At 40.9% G+C, this 17775-nt stretch overlaps 1 protein-coding gene across 2 annotated transcripts in view; it reads right to left on the reverse strand.

Annotated features, from left to right (window-relative positions):
- SLIT2 (slit guidance ligand 2) overlaps positions 1-16034 on the reverse strand; it is a 405484-nt gene extending 389450 nt beyond the window's left edge. For both annotated transcript variants that reach the window (XM_060103633.1, XM_060103629.1), the window contains exons 1-3: positions 13953-16034; positions 11149-11220; positions 9917-9988 (exon numbers count right to left, since the gene is read on the reverse strand). In XM_060103633.1, coding sequence (XP_059959616.1) covers positions 9917-9988; positions 11149-11220; positions 13953-14131 — 323 coding nt within the window. In that variant the 5' untranslated portion in view covers positions 14132-16034. The remainder of the gene's footprint in view (positions 1-9916; positions 9989-11148; positions 11221-13952) is intronic.
- Positions 16035-17775: the final 1741 nt, after the last annotated feature.

Genomic DNA, 17775 nt, shown 5'->3' on the forward strand with positions numbered 1-17775 from the left:
CTGCTATAGCTCTAGAGGAGAGTAAGGACGTCCAGAAACTAACATCACACTTAAGAAACTTGAGGTGTTTCTTGTGGTAAAGATAAATGTTAAGGTGGCAGGAAAAGAGGGCATATCAATCTTGCCCTGTTTTAAATATGATGACATATTTAAATGGTCATCAGATGGGAGCAGAATTACAGGTATTTAGTCTCTAGAGGGCAGGAATAGCACTAGTAATTATAACTCAAGAAAGTAGATCATAAGGAAGACCTTTCTAAGTATAAAAGATATTAAGAAATGGGATGATTGGCTTTAGGAAGCTCTCAACTCCTTACTCCACATATATTCAAGCAGAGGCTATGCGTTTTTTTCCCCTGCAATAGATGTAATAAAAAGAAATTCTGCATTAAGTGAAAAGTTGGACAAGGTGAACTTCAGAACTTCTTCCAACTCTAAAATGCCATGAGGCAATGATAGCTATGCTTACCATCTTTTGCTACATAACTCATATTATTAAGTTGGTCATCTATAGAAACACTCTCAGCACTTAATGAAATGTATGCTCATAAAAATGTATGCTGAGACAATCAGAGGGAAAATAATAAAATCAGTAGTGAGAGGGTGGACTTACTTTTCACCTACACTAATTTTGATGAATAAAGCACTTAACAAGGTTAAATGTAAAGTGAAACCAAAAGTTTTTATTTTTTTTTTCTTTGCCAGGCATGGTTCTGAGGAAAGAGTACTTCCAGAGGTTACTATTAAACATTTTCAATAAAATATAACTTAATGATGACCTTGTTCTATTGTGTCTGAAAAAATAGATTGCAAGTATTCACAACAGGGCTAATGAGAATTTGTCTAGGGAAGACTCCCCATTGTCCGAAGAGGCAATTGCAATTTTTGAAATGACAGAGATGTGCTTTCATAATCTGATCCAAACCACTGGACTAACAAACATCGTCCATGATTCTCCAGCCAAAACAAGCATGCTCCTTCAGGTCCCCAGCCCCTGCAGAGGCAACTCTTTGTACGGAGCTTTCCCTTTTCTCCAAATGGTCTTTTCTTAAATCCTCTGTGTAATTCCCCTGATTCTCCTAAAGTTGATTCCTCCCTTGCCTGTGTCTCCATATGCCCATAGTATTAGATAAATAAGAGTCCCTCACACTATATTATATTTATTCACATACTGGTCTGATTCCCACTACACTGTAAGCTCTTCAAGTGTAAAGGCCATATCTGTGTATTTCCTTCCTTCTTCCCGGGCACTTATTAGGTCCTTAGGAAAAACTGCTCTTTGCATTTTGATATAGTTCAGCAAAATCCTAGCATGTGCACTTTATGTTCAGGCAACTTTCTCCAGGAATGCTCCCTAAGGTACCCGCCTTAGGTTTTATGCCACCCTCCAGGTAACCTAAGACCTGCCACCAAACCTACTTTCATGTGCTCTCTACAGCAATTGCCTCCTTTCCCTTCCTTCAACCTACCCCAGCCATGCCATTCTCAACATCATCTAGAAATTGGAAGGAATTCAATATGGTGAAACAAATTCATATATACAGGTGACTGAGGGCTGCTACTAGATTTCTTGTTAATGGGTCTACGTTGGTATCATTTCGGATATTGTAAGAAAGTAGATAATTCAGATACGGTGCAAGCAGTGTCTTTTCTCAATTTTTTTTCAAATTCTTAGTGGTTCTTAATTCATTCCCAAAGTAATAGCTAACATATATTAAGCTTACTAGGTGATAGCCGCTGTTCTGAGAAGTTTACATGAATTATCACATTCATTCTACCCCATTAGTAGGTGCTACTGTCACTGCTGTTTTGGATGAAGGCACACAGCTCATAGAAAGTAGAGCTAGAACCTGAATTCAGGTGGGCTGACTCCAGAACATACCCTCTGAATCACTCCTTTCAAAGAGACACAGTCTAAACATTCCTCAAAATAATTCAAAATAATGTAATCCTCAACTTTCCTTTTTACCAATCTTTTTTGGGAAAAATGTAGTTTTACATAGCCCACTTCCTAAATATCTATGAATGAATCACCTAAAAATAAAACACCAAGTTAAAAAAAAAAAAATAAACTGGCTGTATAGGCAGTTCACTATTTTAATGATCTATTTAAAATACCTAAAGTTGAGAGCAAAACAAAAATATGTATAAAATATTTTTCTCAGAATTCAAGTAATTTATCACTATTTCATGAAAATTATTATGAATGATCTTAATGTGTCTAAGCCTACCATGTGTATAGACACAGCAGTATACAAAAAAAGGCAGATAATAGGTGACATGGTAACATGCATAGAAAAATAGTATGATTCCACTTTTTTTCTTTAAAAGAGTATCAATACACTTTTGCTTCCTGTTCTATTTCCCATTCCATTAGAACTAAGAATAAATGGAAATACAAACATTAAAATAAAAAGTGAAACTCTTCCAAAATATCCAATAAAGGAAAAAAAATTAAGCAGAATTTCTAATACAATGACCAGAAATTAAGTTTTTAAACTAAAGAGGAGTTTTTAAAATACAGAATTAAGTTAGACTATCAAGGTGCACAACAATTTATAAACACATCTCGAGAAAAAGTAACCTAGCTTCTTCTAATACCACAGAATACTTCTTAGTAGCTTGAAGATGAGCATGTCATAATAATAACTCTAATGCAAATGTGTTAAAGAAGTTAAAATCTGATAGTCCAAGAACAGATAAACAGCATGTAGTGAATTAAGGGCATCTCAGAAGAGGATTTATGGGAACCAACATGAATTTGCTGCATTAAGCATACCAGGTGGGCCAATTACCAATTGTTCCCAGCAAGGATACTCTATTGTGTCAAAGGACAGATAAGAGATTCAGTGATATTCAGCTCCTGTGTCATCACCAGCTAGATGGAATCTGCCCACAAGATCTCAGGAGACTGACTGAAAATTCGCTGGATAGAAATTCATGGTTTCAGAAAGGTGTGTAATGTGTGTCTCTGAGACACATTATTTTAGGGTAAAGATAAGAAAGATCTCAGCAACTGTTTCCTCTGTGCTATGGGCTATTTTTTCAGTGTGACCTTCAGTAGGGTGAATGATCTTTCTGGGTCACACTAAAGATCACTGGCCTCTGAAATGCAGGTTCTTAACAACCTCAACTTGAAGGGCAGCATAAGCATTACTGACAAGCATTGTTTCAAATTATTATCTGCCAGCTGCTCCTGTGACTCGTCCATTACTAGAGGTTGGAGGTCTCTTATTGTTTCAACTTTCACCTCAATTCAACTAACATTTGCAACGTTCACCCCAATCCAAAATTTAAAATGAAAACGATTTTACCAAAGCTAGTAAAAAATGCAAGTCTCATATTTACCTGTCATTGTAAATGTAGGGTATTTACAATGCGCCTGATCTGTAACAAGTATTTGATAAATGCTGCCTTAAAAAGTCTATCTTTTACAATCTTCTATTTCTCAAACATAAATGCCTTCTTATCAGGTAAATTTCCATTTGCCTTTAATGCTAACATTTTTAAAGCAAAGATTTTTAACATTTAGCTAGTATTAGATAAAGTTTATATTTTCAGCAGTGATATCAGTATTTTCACCCTTTATATTCTGTGGTAGGGAAATAAAAACTTATTAATAAAAATGTTGCTTCCTATTCATTCCCCTTACTTCTTGATATTCTCTATACATTCAGAGATTTTGATAAATACTCTGAAAAAAATTTGGAGAAGGTTTTGTACTTTCTTCACATCTCATCTATTGATTATATGCTATAAGAAAATGAGAAGGAAAATGATAGTAAATATGGATATTTAAAAGTCAGATTTATTATAGACACATTTTATTAGCTCAATAAGATAAAATAATTCTGAAACTCAGCTTCTGAAAAACAGGAGAGGAGATGCTGAAATGTATAATAATAATAGTTCCTTATGTGCTAACTCTGTGTCAAGCATTTTGTGAAACTCTGTGCATTATCTTACTAAAATCGTGTACCAATACTATGAGATATGATAATTGTTTCTGTTTTAATGATGATAAACCTGCAGTTTTAAAAGATGAAGCAACTTGATCAAGATCTCACAGTGGAATTGAAACCAAGGGTTTTTTGATGCCACTCCTATCTAATGTTTTAAAAGCAGGTAGAAGAGTTTGTATCTGTTTAGAAAGCATAATCAACAGTACAACCAATGAGTGTCTGCCAATATTCATAGGACACCAGGCAATAGCATATAAAATTACAAGGTGCCTACACCGAGGGGAGTCTAGGTTATCTACACTGAGCGGGGCAGCAGCAGAGAGATGAAGCCCCACCTGCATCCAGGGCGGACAGACACTGCCAAGATGACAATCAAACAAATTTTTGTTAATGTTATCTTAAAGCAAGATTCCAATTGCATTAAAACCAAATCAGTGCTATTGTTACCAAACTTTCATTCTGAAAGTGTTTTCACCAATATTCCTCCCAGTCCAGCAGATATAAATTGCTTTGAAAACAGATAAAAGCAATATATACAAAGTCCATACAGAAAAGTCTCTCCTTCCATGTAAAGTGAAATTCAGTCTAGAAGGCATAATTCAGGCAGAAAGGTATCCAACAGGAATGAAAGACAGAGTTCAATGTAAAATATTTGACATTCGTCGCTTCCACAAATACATTGTAACAGTGCAAACTAAACTACTCATTTCAGGGGAGGTATAAAGGACACAGCATCCAGCAAACACTATCACAAAGGATGAGCCCAAAACAGATGTGGGAAAAATAAATAGCCTTGCTGTTTCAGAATTTATAAAACGGTCCACAAAGAGCAAACAGGCCTTCTCACCACCGTTCAACTTCAAGGCCCATAAAAAAAAAAAAAAAAAAAAAAAGCGCTTCATGAGAAACCCCCTCAGACAGATTGAATGTTCTGCAAAACTTCTAATAGTGTACTGGCATTAAAGCCTTCTAAGACCATAGTCAGTAAATGTAATTTAAAACCGTTCAATATTGCTTACAAACAGGTGAAAATAATTTGATATTTGGCTATCACAGATAGTGATACACTCTTGAACATCTAGGTGCATGATTTATCTCATACAATGTACATACTTAGCCTCTTTGCTGAGTTTGAGATGTTCTTTAAAGAGCCTTTCCCAAGAAAATAACTGCCGTGATTTTAAACTTGGGTATAAAGGTGCCAGAGAACAATTCTTTTAAGATGAGTTTGCATTCTTTTCCAAGGAGATTAGCACTGTTAGTTTGCCCTTACTTCAAGAAAAAGGACGTTATGTGTTGCCTATAATCTTGTAGGATGAGTCAGAAGAGGGATTCTCCACCTTGATGAACAGGGGATAAGGGGAGCCTTCCTTCAGACCTGTTCCACAACATATTCTCTACCTGAACTCATGTATAGCGACCTACAACAAAAATTCTAGAGTGCCGTAGTTCCTCAGCCTCACATTGGCTGTCTCACGCCTATGCATGGTATGCACACCCAGGGAGAAATAACTCAGCATCACCTTCAAAAAATACATGTGCCTTTTAGATATCCTTTAAGGAGAGGATAGTGTTTAGTCAAATTTAGGCTCTATTGTAAAGACATTTCTAAATTAAAATGAGTATTTTCTTTGTATTTACTTGATAGAAACTTTAAAATAGCTAAGTGAACGGGCTTTGCATGGCTTCATTATAATAATATTTTCAGGACTCTTTTTTTTTCAAGCAAAAATTAGTATCAAATAACAAAATTAGTAGAAAAAAGGTAATCTCAAATCCAAAGATACCAAAACTTGGAATGTTTAAAGCAATATTGTCTTATAGGAACGCCTTTACAACTTATTGGTAGGAAAAAAAGTGCAGTCCAAGCCTTTGCCTTTATCACTTCTGCAATTTCCTTATTGCAAGAGTATGACTGTGAAGTTAATGAAATATCTAATATCCAAGGTTTTCAATGGTATGCTATTGATTCTCATTAATGTAACCTAGGCATATACACATTTTATTTTGCATTGAGTGTTTTGTTGCATTTCGGACAAAATACCCTAATGTTTTTTGGACAACCTTTAAAAAATTTCAAAACCTTTCTCATACTCTTGCATTTGTATTATCCAGGAACTTACAAAAGCAGATGATTTGCAGTAGTGAAATACTGAAGTGGTCCTAAAATAGAACTTTAATGACTGCAGCATAATCTCATAAGACATAAGTGAACAACATAACTTTACACCAGCATAGAAAAGTCAGGGGTCCCAATGTGATTTTTTTAGCCTTCTAACACATTATACACTAACCAAGAACTACCTTGAATTAATAATTTTGCATGGAGACTTTATTGCAAGTATACAAAGGTATCTTCTGTGAAATATAAAGAAGTATAATTCTTAAATGTTTCTTTACTGTAGCTTATTTGTAGTTTGTTTTTCCTTAATCAATTTCCATTGACTATCTAGTCACTTAACTATATTAGATTTCATTTGAACATTTGATTAAACAATATGAGACCTGTTAATACAATCTACATGAGGCACATTCTCAAGGCTTCATTCTCATCCCAGATAAGCAGGTACTACTGGTAACACAGAGCATCCACGGGAATCCACCAGTGCACATGTTAGGTCAGGGTGTAGAGTAGGAAACTGTCAAAACAGGAAGTACTGTGTGCTCATAGTGTGTAGGCGTGATTAAAACTTATTCCTTTTACAATGATTCATAACCACATTCTGATCATCATATCATCTGCTGTTGTTCTCTATACAATACAAAGAAGGAAGTGAGGGGAAAGGATGCAGTGAGACAGAAAAGGGAGGAAGGGAGGGAGGATTTCAATACCCATCTACTTCTTGACATTTTGACTGATAACCTTGTATTTCATCAAATTCTTTGAAGTGGAAAAAATGTGTTTCTTTTGTAGCTATAATGCTTTGATTTACCAATAATGATTTTCTCATCCTATACTAAAATTAAATCCAACCTAATCACATGACCCTGTTTCTTAGAGATTAAAAGTTGGATTTCTAAAAGGCACAGCTCATATCTTCTGTTCTCAGATGTCTTCTTTCTGATCAAGTTAAAACTCTATCAACATAGAATAAAAAGAAAAAAACATAATTTTGAAATACAAAATATTTGGAATTGTTCTGATTTTATCATTTTAACATGAAAAAATAACATAGAACCATAAATTGCATATGAATAAAGTTAATGTTTTTAAGAAACATTAACTTGCTATATTATATATATATACGGTATATATATATATAATATAGCAAGAAAATTAACTTGCTATATTATATATTATATATATATACAGTATAAATGGCGTTCACAAGATAAACCTGCATTTATACACCTTTACATAATTTGGAGTTTGAATTTAAAACTCACATTTAAGTTGCTAAAAAACATATAAACTCACACAAGATATAATTATTTAAAAGTTAATTCACTGATTACTTCCTGTTTATTACATTGTCTCTTGCAACTTTTGGGGGAAAAAAAGGCAATTTGTGTGATGTTAATGACATCACCTACTACAATAAGAATATATACCATAATATTATTATAAGGCCACAGTAATTTGGTTATAGAACTCTCTGGGTAGCTTTTTTAATTTTTATTTTTTAATTAATATACTGAAAAAAATTTTAAATAGTTTGTTCCACAATAACCTGAATGCATTCTTTAGCAAAACTGCTTGCCATTTAATGTATTTAAATAAATAAATATTTGAAAAGTGTATCCACAATGTTCCTAAGAAATGGTTTTGAATTCCAGAGTCCCAAGGAGATGAATTGGCTGTCAGATAACAATGTGCTTCCATCAGATGGACTTGGCAGTTGTAAACAAAAGGAATTTTCTCAGCTTTTCCTCACAAATATGAAATATTTGCTCTTGGCCAACAGCTGGGCTGATTTAAAGAAGTCCTGCATATATATTAGTTTTCATTCAAAATTACAAATCCTCCTCCCACTCTGAAACATCTGACTGCATCTCCGTAGAATAGAAAATTGTTCTGAGATGAAGTGACATTCCCGGGGAAGTAAAAGTCAAAAAATAGTACCTACTAACAACTTTAATCGAATTTCAGGTCATAAGGTATCTGGTTAATAATTTTTAGGAAAAGTTAATTTATTCAAGAAGAAAGTTCAAATGATACTCCAAAGTGGCTTGAAAAATAATGAGAAAGTTTGTTTTGTTCCAGTATTTCTGAAAATATTTAAAACTACAATATAAACAAAATACAGACTTCATGAAAGCCACTGAGAATCCTTCAATGATATCGAAGTTGTTTAAGAAAAAATATACATATACATACATATATATATCTCTCTCTCTCACATGGAAAAATGTATATATGTGACTACTAAACACATATATATGAATAAATAAAAGTTATTCATGAAAAAACTGTTAATGTTTAAATGATAATTTTAAATTATCTATTCATCTTACTAAACATTTAAATTATACTAATGCTTAGTTTTTAATGGATGAATTAAAAATACTTTTGCCAAGTTCTCACTAGAAATTAGCTATTCATAAAAGAGATCAAAGAATAAATACTTTCAGAGTATTTTTATATATTAAGAAACAGCTTATGAACTTATAAACTTTGTTATAAACTTAACCAAATATTTAACTTATTTTTATTTCCTCCCCAAAACTAGCTCTAAGTAGTGGTTTTAAATTTATTTTGAATTCCACAATTATATCCCTATATTGTAATATTATTCATGAACAAAATTTTATAGCAAAATAAATTAGATATCTCTGTTTAATTTTACTTTAGGTTATAAAAATGTAGCCTATATTTACAAATACCTTAGAAATCGACAAGCCACTTTTATATTTACAGTTACACAGAATTAACTTTTGCCCTTGGGCCCAGTGAATCTGAGTACGTTCTATGCCCTAAACGAACTTCATATTTCACTATTTTAAATAAATAAATTTATTTAAATAAATAAATTTTATTTTAAATAAAATCTTTATTTTTACCTAAAGTGCCTCTTAAAGCAGGCATGGAAACATTAAAATAATTGTTACTACTTTTAAGAGAGCTGATATTTGCCCTAGGAAATGCAAAGCTACTAAACTTGAATTATCAAAACATATGCAGATATGTAATTCATATTTCAAATGACAAACTGTATTTTATCTAATTATTTCAGCAGAGGTTTTTGTCTTTTGTATATATACACTATAGGCATAAAATAATAATGGTCCTCCAGTAATATATAACAATCCATAAAATTTTGTGTCTGAAAAAATAAAAATGTATTTTAAATCCTGAAGTCCACATTTGATCCTCTTGGAAAAAACAATCAATGTTAAATGATGTGCTTTGATAACATAACTCTTACTTCCATTTCTACTAAATTCTTTTTCCAGCAAAAAAAATATTTAGAAAGCTACTATAAAATAATGAAATAAACTGTGAATAGCAGTTATTAATAATATTCACCACAAGTGTTAAATATCAGAAAGCAAATCTTTATCACTAAGAACTTTAAATATTTCCTAAAATGTCACTAATGACACACATAGCAATAGCATGGGAACTAAAATAACTATCAGCAAAACTCTTCTTATCCATAATGTACCATAAATGCAAATAAAATTACCACCTTCCTTCCTACATAAGCAAGTAAAACAAACTAGATGAAAAATAAGAAAAAATGTACATCTCTAAGTACCAAAGCAATGGTTACCAAGGAAGTAAATGTCTCAGGAAAGTAAGTCTGTATTTTTGAACTTGTACAAGTTAGTACTATTTATGCAAAAATTCCATTATTTCTTATTGTAAATTAGTTTGAAAATCACTTTGTAAGTTTACAGAAACAAGAAGTTGATAAAGACTAAGACATGAAATTGAAGACATGGTCCTTGAAATGCAAGTATTTTTAAAAATATTGTTATGTCGTCATAAGTTTGGAACTGAAAATACTTACAGTCTCTCCAGTTCTTTAAGATCCTGGAATGCTCCTCTTTCAATGGTGCTAATCTTATTCTCCATAAGCTGACTGAAATGCAAAGTATAACAGAAGTCTTAATGTTACCACTCACCATCTGAAAAAGTGTCAATGCAGCAACTGAAAACTTGTCCCTTTATGAAGTTAAATACTGCTCTGGTTTGAGATTCTATATCAAATCTAACAATGTTATATCTGAGAAAAATCAGGAAAGGAAAATAGCATCCTCATCATGAAACTTTCATAAAAAATACTAATTCAGTTTCTCACAAAATTTCATCAGAATCCTGAACCTTAAACTATAGTATATCCCGAAAAGTAACCCATGACACTACAACTTTGATGGCTGTTTTTCAAGTGAGTTCTTAACTGTCAAACAACATACAATAATTCATCATACACATTCTTCAATACACTGATGGATATATGTCAGAAATTGGAAGAATTCATAAAGGCCAAAAATGTGTTTTTCGAAAATGAACTATGAACACGCAATGATCAAAAGCATATGTGCACTGCAATGTAAAGATTTATAAATCTATAGGTAGAAACAATTTTACACTACACTGAATCTCAAATGATTGTTTATTCACAACTAACTTAACACACTAATTAAAAAAGTAATCATACTGCAACAATTTTATAAGAGCTGCAAAGATATAAACTACAAGAAACGATTCAAAATATGACCAACATATTTTTATAGGGAAACATTTCCCACTAAAAACTCTGCAAAAACCTGGATTGTTTGATTTTAATGTTACAAAATATAGGTACATGTTGCTTTCTAGAAAAGTCTGAACATTTCTATATTAGCAATAATAAAATGCAGGCCCACCTAAAGTCTTTACAGTTAATCTCAAATCCTAAAAGTATATCAAATGTCTCACTTTACTCATTCATATTGTAAAAGCAACTATTCTACATTTTTATATGCATAAGGCACTTACGGTATGGTATAGCAAACATCTGAAGTCATTTCTATTATACTGTTTCTATGGCTTGCATCCAGCCTTAAAATAAAGGCCTACATTTTTATTAAAATTTGAAGTACACTGATAAACAAAAAAAAAGAAACAAAACCAAGGCCTTTTAAAATTTTATGTTTCTGTCATTGAGACAGTTATTAAAACTGAGATCAGTAACAATTCAAAACACACAACCTTAAAAAACAAAAGAGAATTCTCCAAAACACAGAAGAACATACTTACAGAACTCTTAGGTGTCGAAGACCAGCAAAATCTGTCTTAGTAATCCGTGTGATGTTATTTCCATTCAAATCCCTAAGAGAAAACAAGTAAGAAAATGAAAGTTCTGTTTAATTTCTACCACTATCTAGTTAAACAAAGACAAATATAAACTAAATAAGAGCTTTGAGATAAAAGATCAGTTCCAATTACTAAAGTAGTTTGCAAAGTAAAAGAGAAAGAAATGGAAGTCATCTTTGAAAGAAAATTTTTAAAATGATTAAGTTTACAGAGTCCATGCTTGCTGTCATATGACAAGAAAATGAAGTGGTTCTGTTATCAAGAGACGTTCTCTTTTGTGTGTATATGGGATGCTTTCAATTTTTGCTTTTACAAGGAGGTGTATATTAATTTCACAGGTATTCTGCTATTTACTATTATTGTTAGTAACATTCCCAAAAAGTTACCTTCAGGAAGTTAAAGGAACACTTTTCCAATACTATTCAGGAAGAAATTTTAAAAATTCAGAACCCTATCCTTAGGTGGCACCATGGCTAAACTTCCTAAGGCAAAGAGTAAAGTTAGAGTGCCATCAAAAGAACTGCACTTCAAAGACTCGCATTTATAAGCATTTACCTTCCAACAATTCTATGTTTGTATGAAAACGAAACTCTTCATTTGCAGCTCAGGGACACCCGCTGTGACTGTAAAGTGAAAACTACTAGCAAGGGCAATAGTGGAAATAGTATTCAGGCCCTGACATTTTTGTTCAGATTTCAGCACCACGTTTCCCTCAAGAGTCACAAACCCCTTTTCTGGCATCTTAGGTCAAGATCTAAACTTGCCCTGGTTCCAATCATTTCAAATAAAACCAGGCTTTGCTGTGGTTTGAATGTTCTTCACGGAAGTAAACCTTACCTTGACTTTAAAACACCATGTGTATTTAATGTGTTTATGTTGTCAATGACATAATTTTATAAGCCAGCACTGAGTAAACTATTTTCTGAAACTTCTTTATAGATCCCTCATAGGGATACATTTTTTTCAAGGACCTTAAAACTCAATTGCTATTTTTTCCCCGAACCATTCCCTTTCTGTTGAATAAGACATGTTAGTGCTTAAACTTTAAACTGTTCTAAATAGCATGAAATGACAAGGACTAAAACAGAGTTCTGCACTGCTTTCTCCCCAACCCATTTTCCTTGCTGAGCAAAGTACCATCGAATTGTTCCTACAGTGGTTGGGGTCTTTCTTTATCCGGGCTACTTGCCATAAGCTGAGTCCCAACCGCCACCGCCAGCCCCCCAATCCCAGACAAACTTGGGAGATCACATTCTGACAAGATACCCTGGGTAGGGACTCAACCTGCCCAGCGCTGCGGGCCAGGGAAGGAGGGCAGAGATGGAGTAGCGGGCGGCCCAGTGGGGCTCGGGATGGGGCAGCCACTGGCAAGGGAAGGAATGGCTCAACTCTGGCCTTTAAACTGAGGGCGAGAAAAATGGGTTGGATAAGAAGATCGACTCGACGCGCTGCGGGCCGCGCTGGTGGAAACCTGCGAGTCCAAGGGGTCCCCTCCGCCGTCCGCCCCCCTCAATCACAGCCTGGGGGCGCAGGGGCCCGGGAGCGCAGCCTGAGAGCGCTGCCCCGGCCGCCCTCGCCCCGCCGGGCCCAAGCTCAGCGGCGAGGGGAGCGCGCCCCGTGCGCCCGGGAAGCGCGGGGCGGCGGCCTCTGCGTTCACAAAGAGAACGGCCTCCACGCTCCACTTCCCTGAACTCGGAAAGCGCCCCACAAGCGGCGCGTGGGCCGTCAACACCCGCGTTGAGATTACTTCTTCATTAGAGGCTCACAGAGACAGGGAGGCGGGGTTGTCTGCGGGCAGCAGACCGCGAAGAGAGGAAGGAAGGGGAGATGCCGCCACGAGCAGGGACGCAGAAACTGCCAGAAAGGTGGAAAGGGGGCACTAGGGCTCAGCAGGAAGGGCCGAAGCGGGCAGCCGAGGGCCGCGGGGTCACCAAATTGGTCAGACCCGACTTGGCCGGCTCTGCTTGGAGAACCAGCCCTAACTTCGCCTAGCCGACGGGACGTGGTCCGCCTCCGGAGCCTCCCCCCTCGGACAGGTCCTTGGGGCTCGCCGCCGCCGCCGCCGCCTCCTCCCAGGGGAAATGAAAGGCGGGGGAAGAGTCGCGGGGGGCTGCGCGCGGCCACCGCGAAAGCTGCTGCCGTCCTGGGGCATCCTTCCTTCCGCGGCCTGTAGAAGCGCCCCTGGGCGGGCTCAGCCGCCCCACGACACCGTCTCCTCTGCCTCAGTCCCCAGGAGGGCGACACAAAGCCGGGGAGCGGAGGTTTCTCTCTTTTGAGTACCCCCCTCCCGCGTCAAACCCCCTTCTTCGCGCCACCCCGCAGTAACAAGAGCCGGGACTCGGCCCTGAACCGACCCGCGACAGTTCCCAATCGCAAGGTGACTCCGTTTGCAGAGTCCGAGGAACAAAGTCGCGTCTCCCTTGCCCCGGGCATCCGCAACTATTCGTCCCCCATCTCCCCGTCTCCCCAGCCTCACAGAACTCGCCCGCAAAGGGCTGCGAGTGGCGGGACTGGAGCGGTAGGAAGGGACCAAGCGCAGCAGCCAGCGGGCCCGCCCCTCCTTGGGCAGTGGCCCCTCCTCGGGCAGCGCCCTCCCAGAGAGTTCAAGACCAGGATGCGCCTTCGGGAAAGCTAGTGAGGACTGCCCCAGGCACAGATCTCTGTGCCGCTCAGTCCCTCCAGTCTCGACGCAGGGGCTGCGCGACCCCGATAGTGGGGAGGAAGGGGGAGGAAGAGCCCATACTCACAGTCTCTCAGTGCTGCGGGGGATGTTCCTGGGCACACTGCGCAGCGCCAGCCCGTGACAGTCCACTGTGCTCCCGGAGCAGGAGCACTGCGCCGGACACGCTTGCGGCGCCACCTTGTTCAGGATCGCCAGCACTAACCCCAGCGACAGGGACAGCGTCTGCCAGCCCACGCCGCGCATCTTCCCCCGCCGCCTCCTAGCTCGCCGGCGCCAGGGGTTTTCTCTTTAGCTTGCTGCTCTGCTGGAACTGCGCTGTGCCTGAGGCCCAGTGCCTGGCGCGAGTCTAGCAACCCAGAGTGTCCGGATAACGTGCACAAGATAATATAGAAGTAACAGTAATATTCAAGGCAGTAAAGCTAACACAGATACACGCCTCTCAGCTCCCCTCACCCTCCTCCTGCAAGGCAGGCGCTCCTTGGGCAACTTTAGGTCCCGAAGATCAGTTGGCCCGGCCAAGGCTACAGGGAGACCCCAAAGCAGCGGGGAGGAGATCACGCGTCGTCTGCCTCACAAATATCAACTTGGAGGTAAAAGACCTGGAGCTCCCAACCGCGGTGAAGATCGTGAAGATGCAGGGGCCAGTTGCGCGTGGAACAGGGGTGATCCGGTTCCACCGACCCCCTCTGCAAATCCAATTCCAGTGGGGACGGTAGGAGACAGAAGAAGGAGGCTCAGTAGGAATGGTGGCCTCGGTCAAAGTGGGCTCTCCGAAACTAGAAGGCGCAGGAGCCCCGCGGGCCGGGAGCGGAGCGCGCTGGACGACCGGACATGGCGCGCGGGGGCGCACCGGGCTGACGCGCAGCCTAGGGGGCGCGGGACCGCGCTGCGGGGCTCCTGGCGAGGCTCACTCACGCGGCCTGCCCCACCGGCCTGCTGCTCCTCCGCAGCCCGGGCCGGTCCTCGTCGTCTACCGACAGCGGAGGACGATTTGCAAACAAACATGCACTTCGCTGAAGGATGTCTGGGCAATTCCGCCTCCCGCCCCGGCGTCCTTGGAGACGCTCCGCACGAGGGCCTTCCCCGGGGTCACGCAGAAAAGACAAAAGGGCAATCGAGCCGCCCAGCAGGCAGGAATATCCACTAGTCACGACCCCGGGAGAGGAAATCCAAGAGGCCAAGTTGTGGATGAGAGATCCTGCTAAGGCTGAGTAGGGAATGGCTGGCCGGCCGGCCAGAAAGAGTGGAAAGGCCAAGCTGGAGGTGTCCGCTTCCCGGGTCCTCCCGGAGCGTTCCGGACGTTGGAGAGATGGCAGCTGGGTCTGTGGTATCTGCTAATCCGAGGAGACCCCAGGAGGCAGCTGAACGGCAGTCCTGTGTGCGTGCGTGTGTCAGCCCCTCTCGTCTCCCGGATACGCCGCAGCTCCGCAGCAGACACCTGATGGCAAAGGTGGAAGAAATAAGAGCAGGCTCCTGGGCCGGGGCAGCCCCTCGGTCTCCCCCCGACAGCCCACAAGTGGGTCCTCCTTCTCAAAGTGCAGGAACTTTTCCCAGGGTTTGAATCCAGTCTCCACAGCCACGGTGGGAGTCGTACCGCCGACGTCGCGACGCCGCCCGACTCTGGGCGCTGCACCTGACTCGGCGGCCGCAGTCCGGAGCAGCCTGTCTCCTTCCAGCCCCTTCCCCCTCTCCAGGTGGCTTTCTGCGTCCCTTTCTTGGGGGAGGGAAGTGGGGAAGAGAGAAAGCGGCGACAGGGAGCGGGGACTCGGTGGCTCTGCTGACTCCCGAGCTCCTGGCAAGTGTCTAAACAATAGGACGGACGCAGCAGCCCTAGTTTCGCTCGGCTGCGGGAAGGTGGGTTGTTGTTGTAACTGGAGTTGTTGGCTCGGGCTGCCTGGCGCTCAGCGCAGCCGAACAAAAACCCAGCCCGCGCCTCTGGAGCCGGGCGCGAGACCCCGGACGCTCCCCTTTCTCTTCAGCGCTCCCGCCTTGCCCGGAAAGCTCGGTAGCTCCTGCCTGCGCCCGGGAGCCACGGCGCTCCCATCACTCGCCGCCGCCGCCTTTTTTTAACCACCGTCTGCGGCAGCCACCACCGCCGCCGCCGCCAGCCTCCGCCAGCCTCCGCCGTCCGCGTACTCCCCAAATAAATAACCCCAAGTCAGAAGTTAAGCCAGCGCCGGCTTTATATACCCGCCGGAGCTCCCACCCCCCCTCGGCTCCGCCCCGCGCGGCCCGGCACCGCCCACTGGCTGAGCGTTGGGAGCCCGCACCTCGCAGCAGAGAGGTGAGGCCCCCGGCTGCCAGCGCCGGGCGGAGGCGGCGGCCGGCGGCGCGTTCCCGCGCACCGCGGCTCGCGCCCTCGCTCCCACGCCCGGGCAAAGTTTGGCGGAGGAAGGAGGTTCCCGGGCCCCAGCCCCCAACTCCAGGGCCCCAGAGGTGACCCAGACGCGAAGACGGTAGTTCGCAGCGGGGGAAGGCCGAGAGGGTGGCTTTGAGCACGGCTCGTAAATAGCGCTGCCGGTGCCTCTGCTGCAGCTTTTGCCAAGCGATCCTAAGGGGGCTGCTCGGTGTTTGAAGCACAGAGAGAGACAGAGAGATTACGATTTTAATTTTTTTTAATTCTACCGAAATAGATCTGCCTGAGCTCACAGACACACACATATGTATTTTTGGGTGCTTAAAAGTTCAGAGTTTTTGCAAGTTGGAAAATGGTGTTTTTGAACCTTCTCGCCAGCCTTCCCATCTCCGACCCACCCCCTTCTGTTTAACCCTTTCTTTATAGTCATGCACTTAACACCATGCTCAGTTGACGTCCTGAATACACAATATGCTCACAAAACTCTAAGGGCTTGAATGTGTCTGCGTGATTTTACTCTCTTAGGAAAGGAGGAAAAAAATAAATCCCTAGCAACGCACGTTGTAGCCAGAAGGCTTCCTTTATTTCAGGGAAGTTCTGGATATTTTTTCCTCACTGTTTTGGAAGAGAATTTCCTTGTTTCTTCTTGTCTTTTTAGTGTGATGTGTGTCTGACAACTGCTACCACTCTCCTGCCTCCCACCCCACGCCCCGCCGCCCCCAGCAAAAACCAAAGTCACTATTGTTTGAAATGGCATCTAAATGAGTCAACAATTTCGCTTGAATTTAAAACGCCTCACCTCATTCTTCCTGCTTCCATTCCACCTTTCACCGTTTTCACAGGAATTTGTGCAAGTCCCCAGCCTAATACCAGTCTCACAGTGTGATAATTATTTGTGTAATTATCTGTCACCCCCTTGAAGGCAAGAGGACCCATCCAATTCATTTTTCTATTCCCAGCATCTAACAATATGCCCAACACACAGGAGGTGCTCTGAAAATTGACCGATTTCTTTACAACAAGAATATCCTCAGTCTGAAATTTCTCCCATATCCCCAGTAAATTTTTTCCTACTTACATTTTCCGAAATATCTTTGCAAAATGGCTACCTCTACCTACGTCATTTTGCCTGCCCTGGAAAACTTAAAGCCATTGTGAGGGCATCTCCAAAGACGGGGTACCCATTAGATAACTGAATTGGAACTCTGAGGAGTACTCATTTTAATGCCTCAGATTTAATAGTCCTCTGTTCTTTTAAATACTTCAAAAGCATTTAACATTCATTAACTCATTTGTCCTTCTAGATTTTAGCTTAAAGGTCTGTTACGTAACTTCCTTAAGAAAGAAAAAGTGGAAGCCAGAGTCACATTTTTTCCTGTAAGGAAAATGAGACGAAGAACAAGTACCTATCACTGATGAAAGATTCTCCCATCGCTCCCCACCGCACACACCCCTAGGGAATTTTCTTTAGTCTGTACTAGTGAATTATGTGGTTGAAATATGTTTACCCCTACACTAATTAACCTAATTC

The sequence above is a fragment of the Mesoplodon densirostris genome, chromosome 1 (genome assembly GCF_025265405.1).
Source record: "Mesoplodon densirostris isolate mMesDen1 chromosome 1, mMesDen1 primary haplotype, whole genome shotgun sequence".
In the NCBI taxonomy this organism is placed as follows: Eukaryota; Metazoa; Chordata; class Mammalia; order Artiodactyla; family Ziphiidae; genus Mesoplodon; species Mesoplodon densirostris.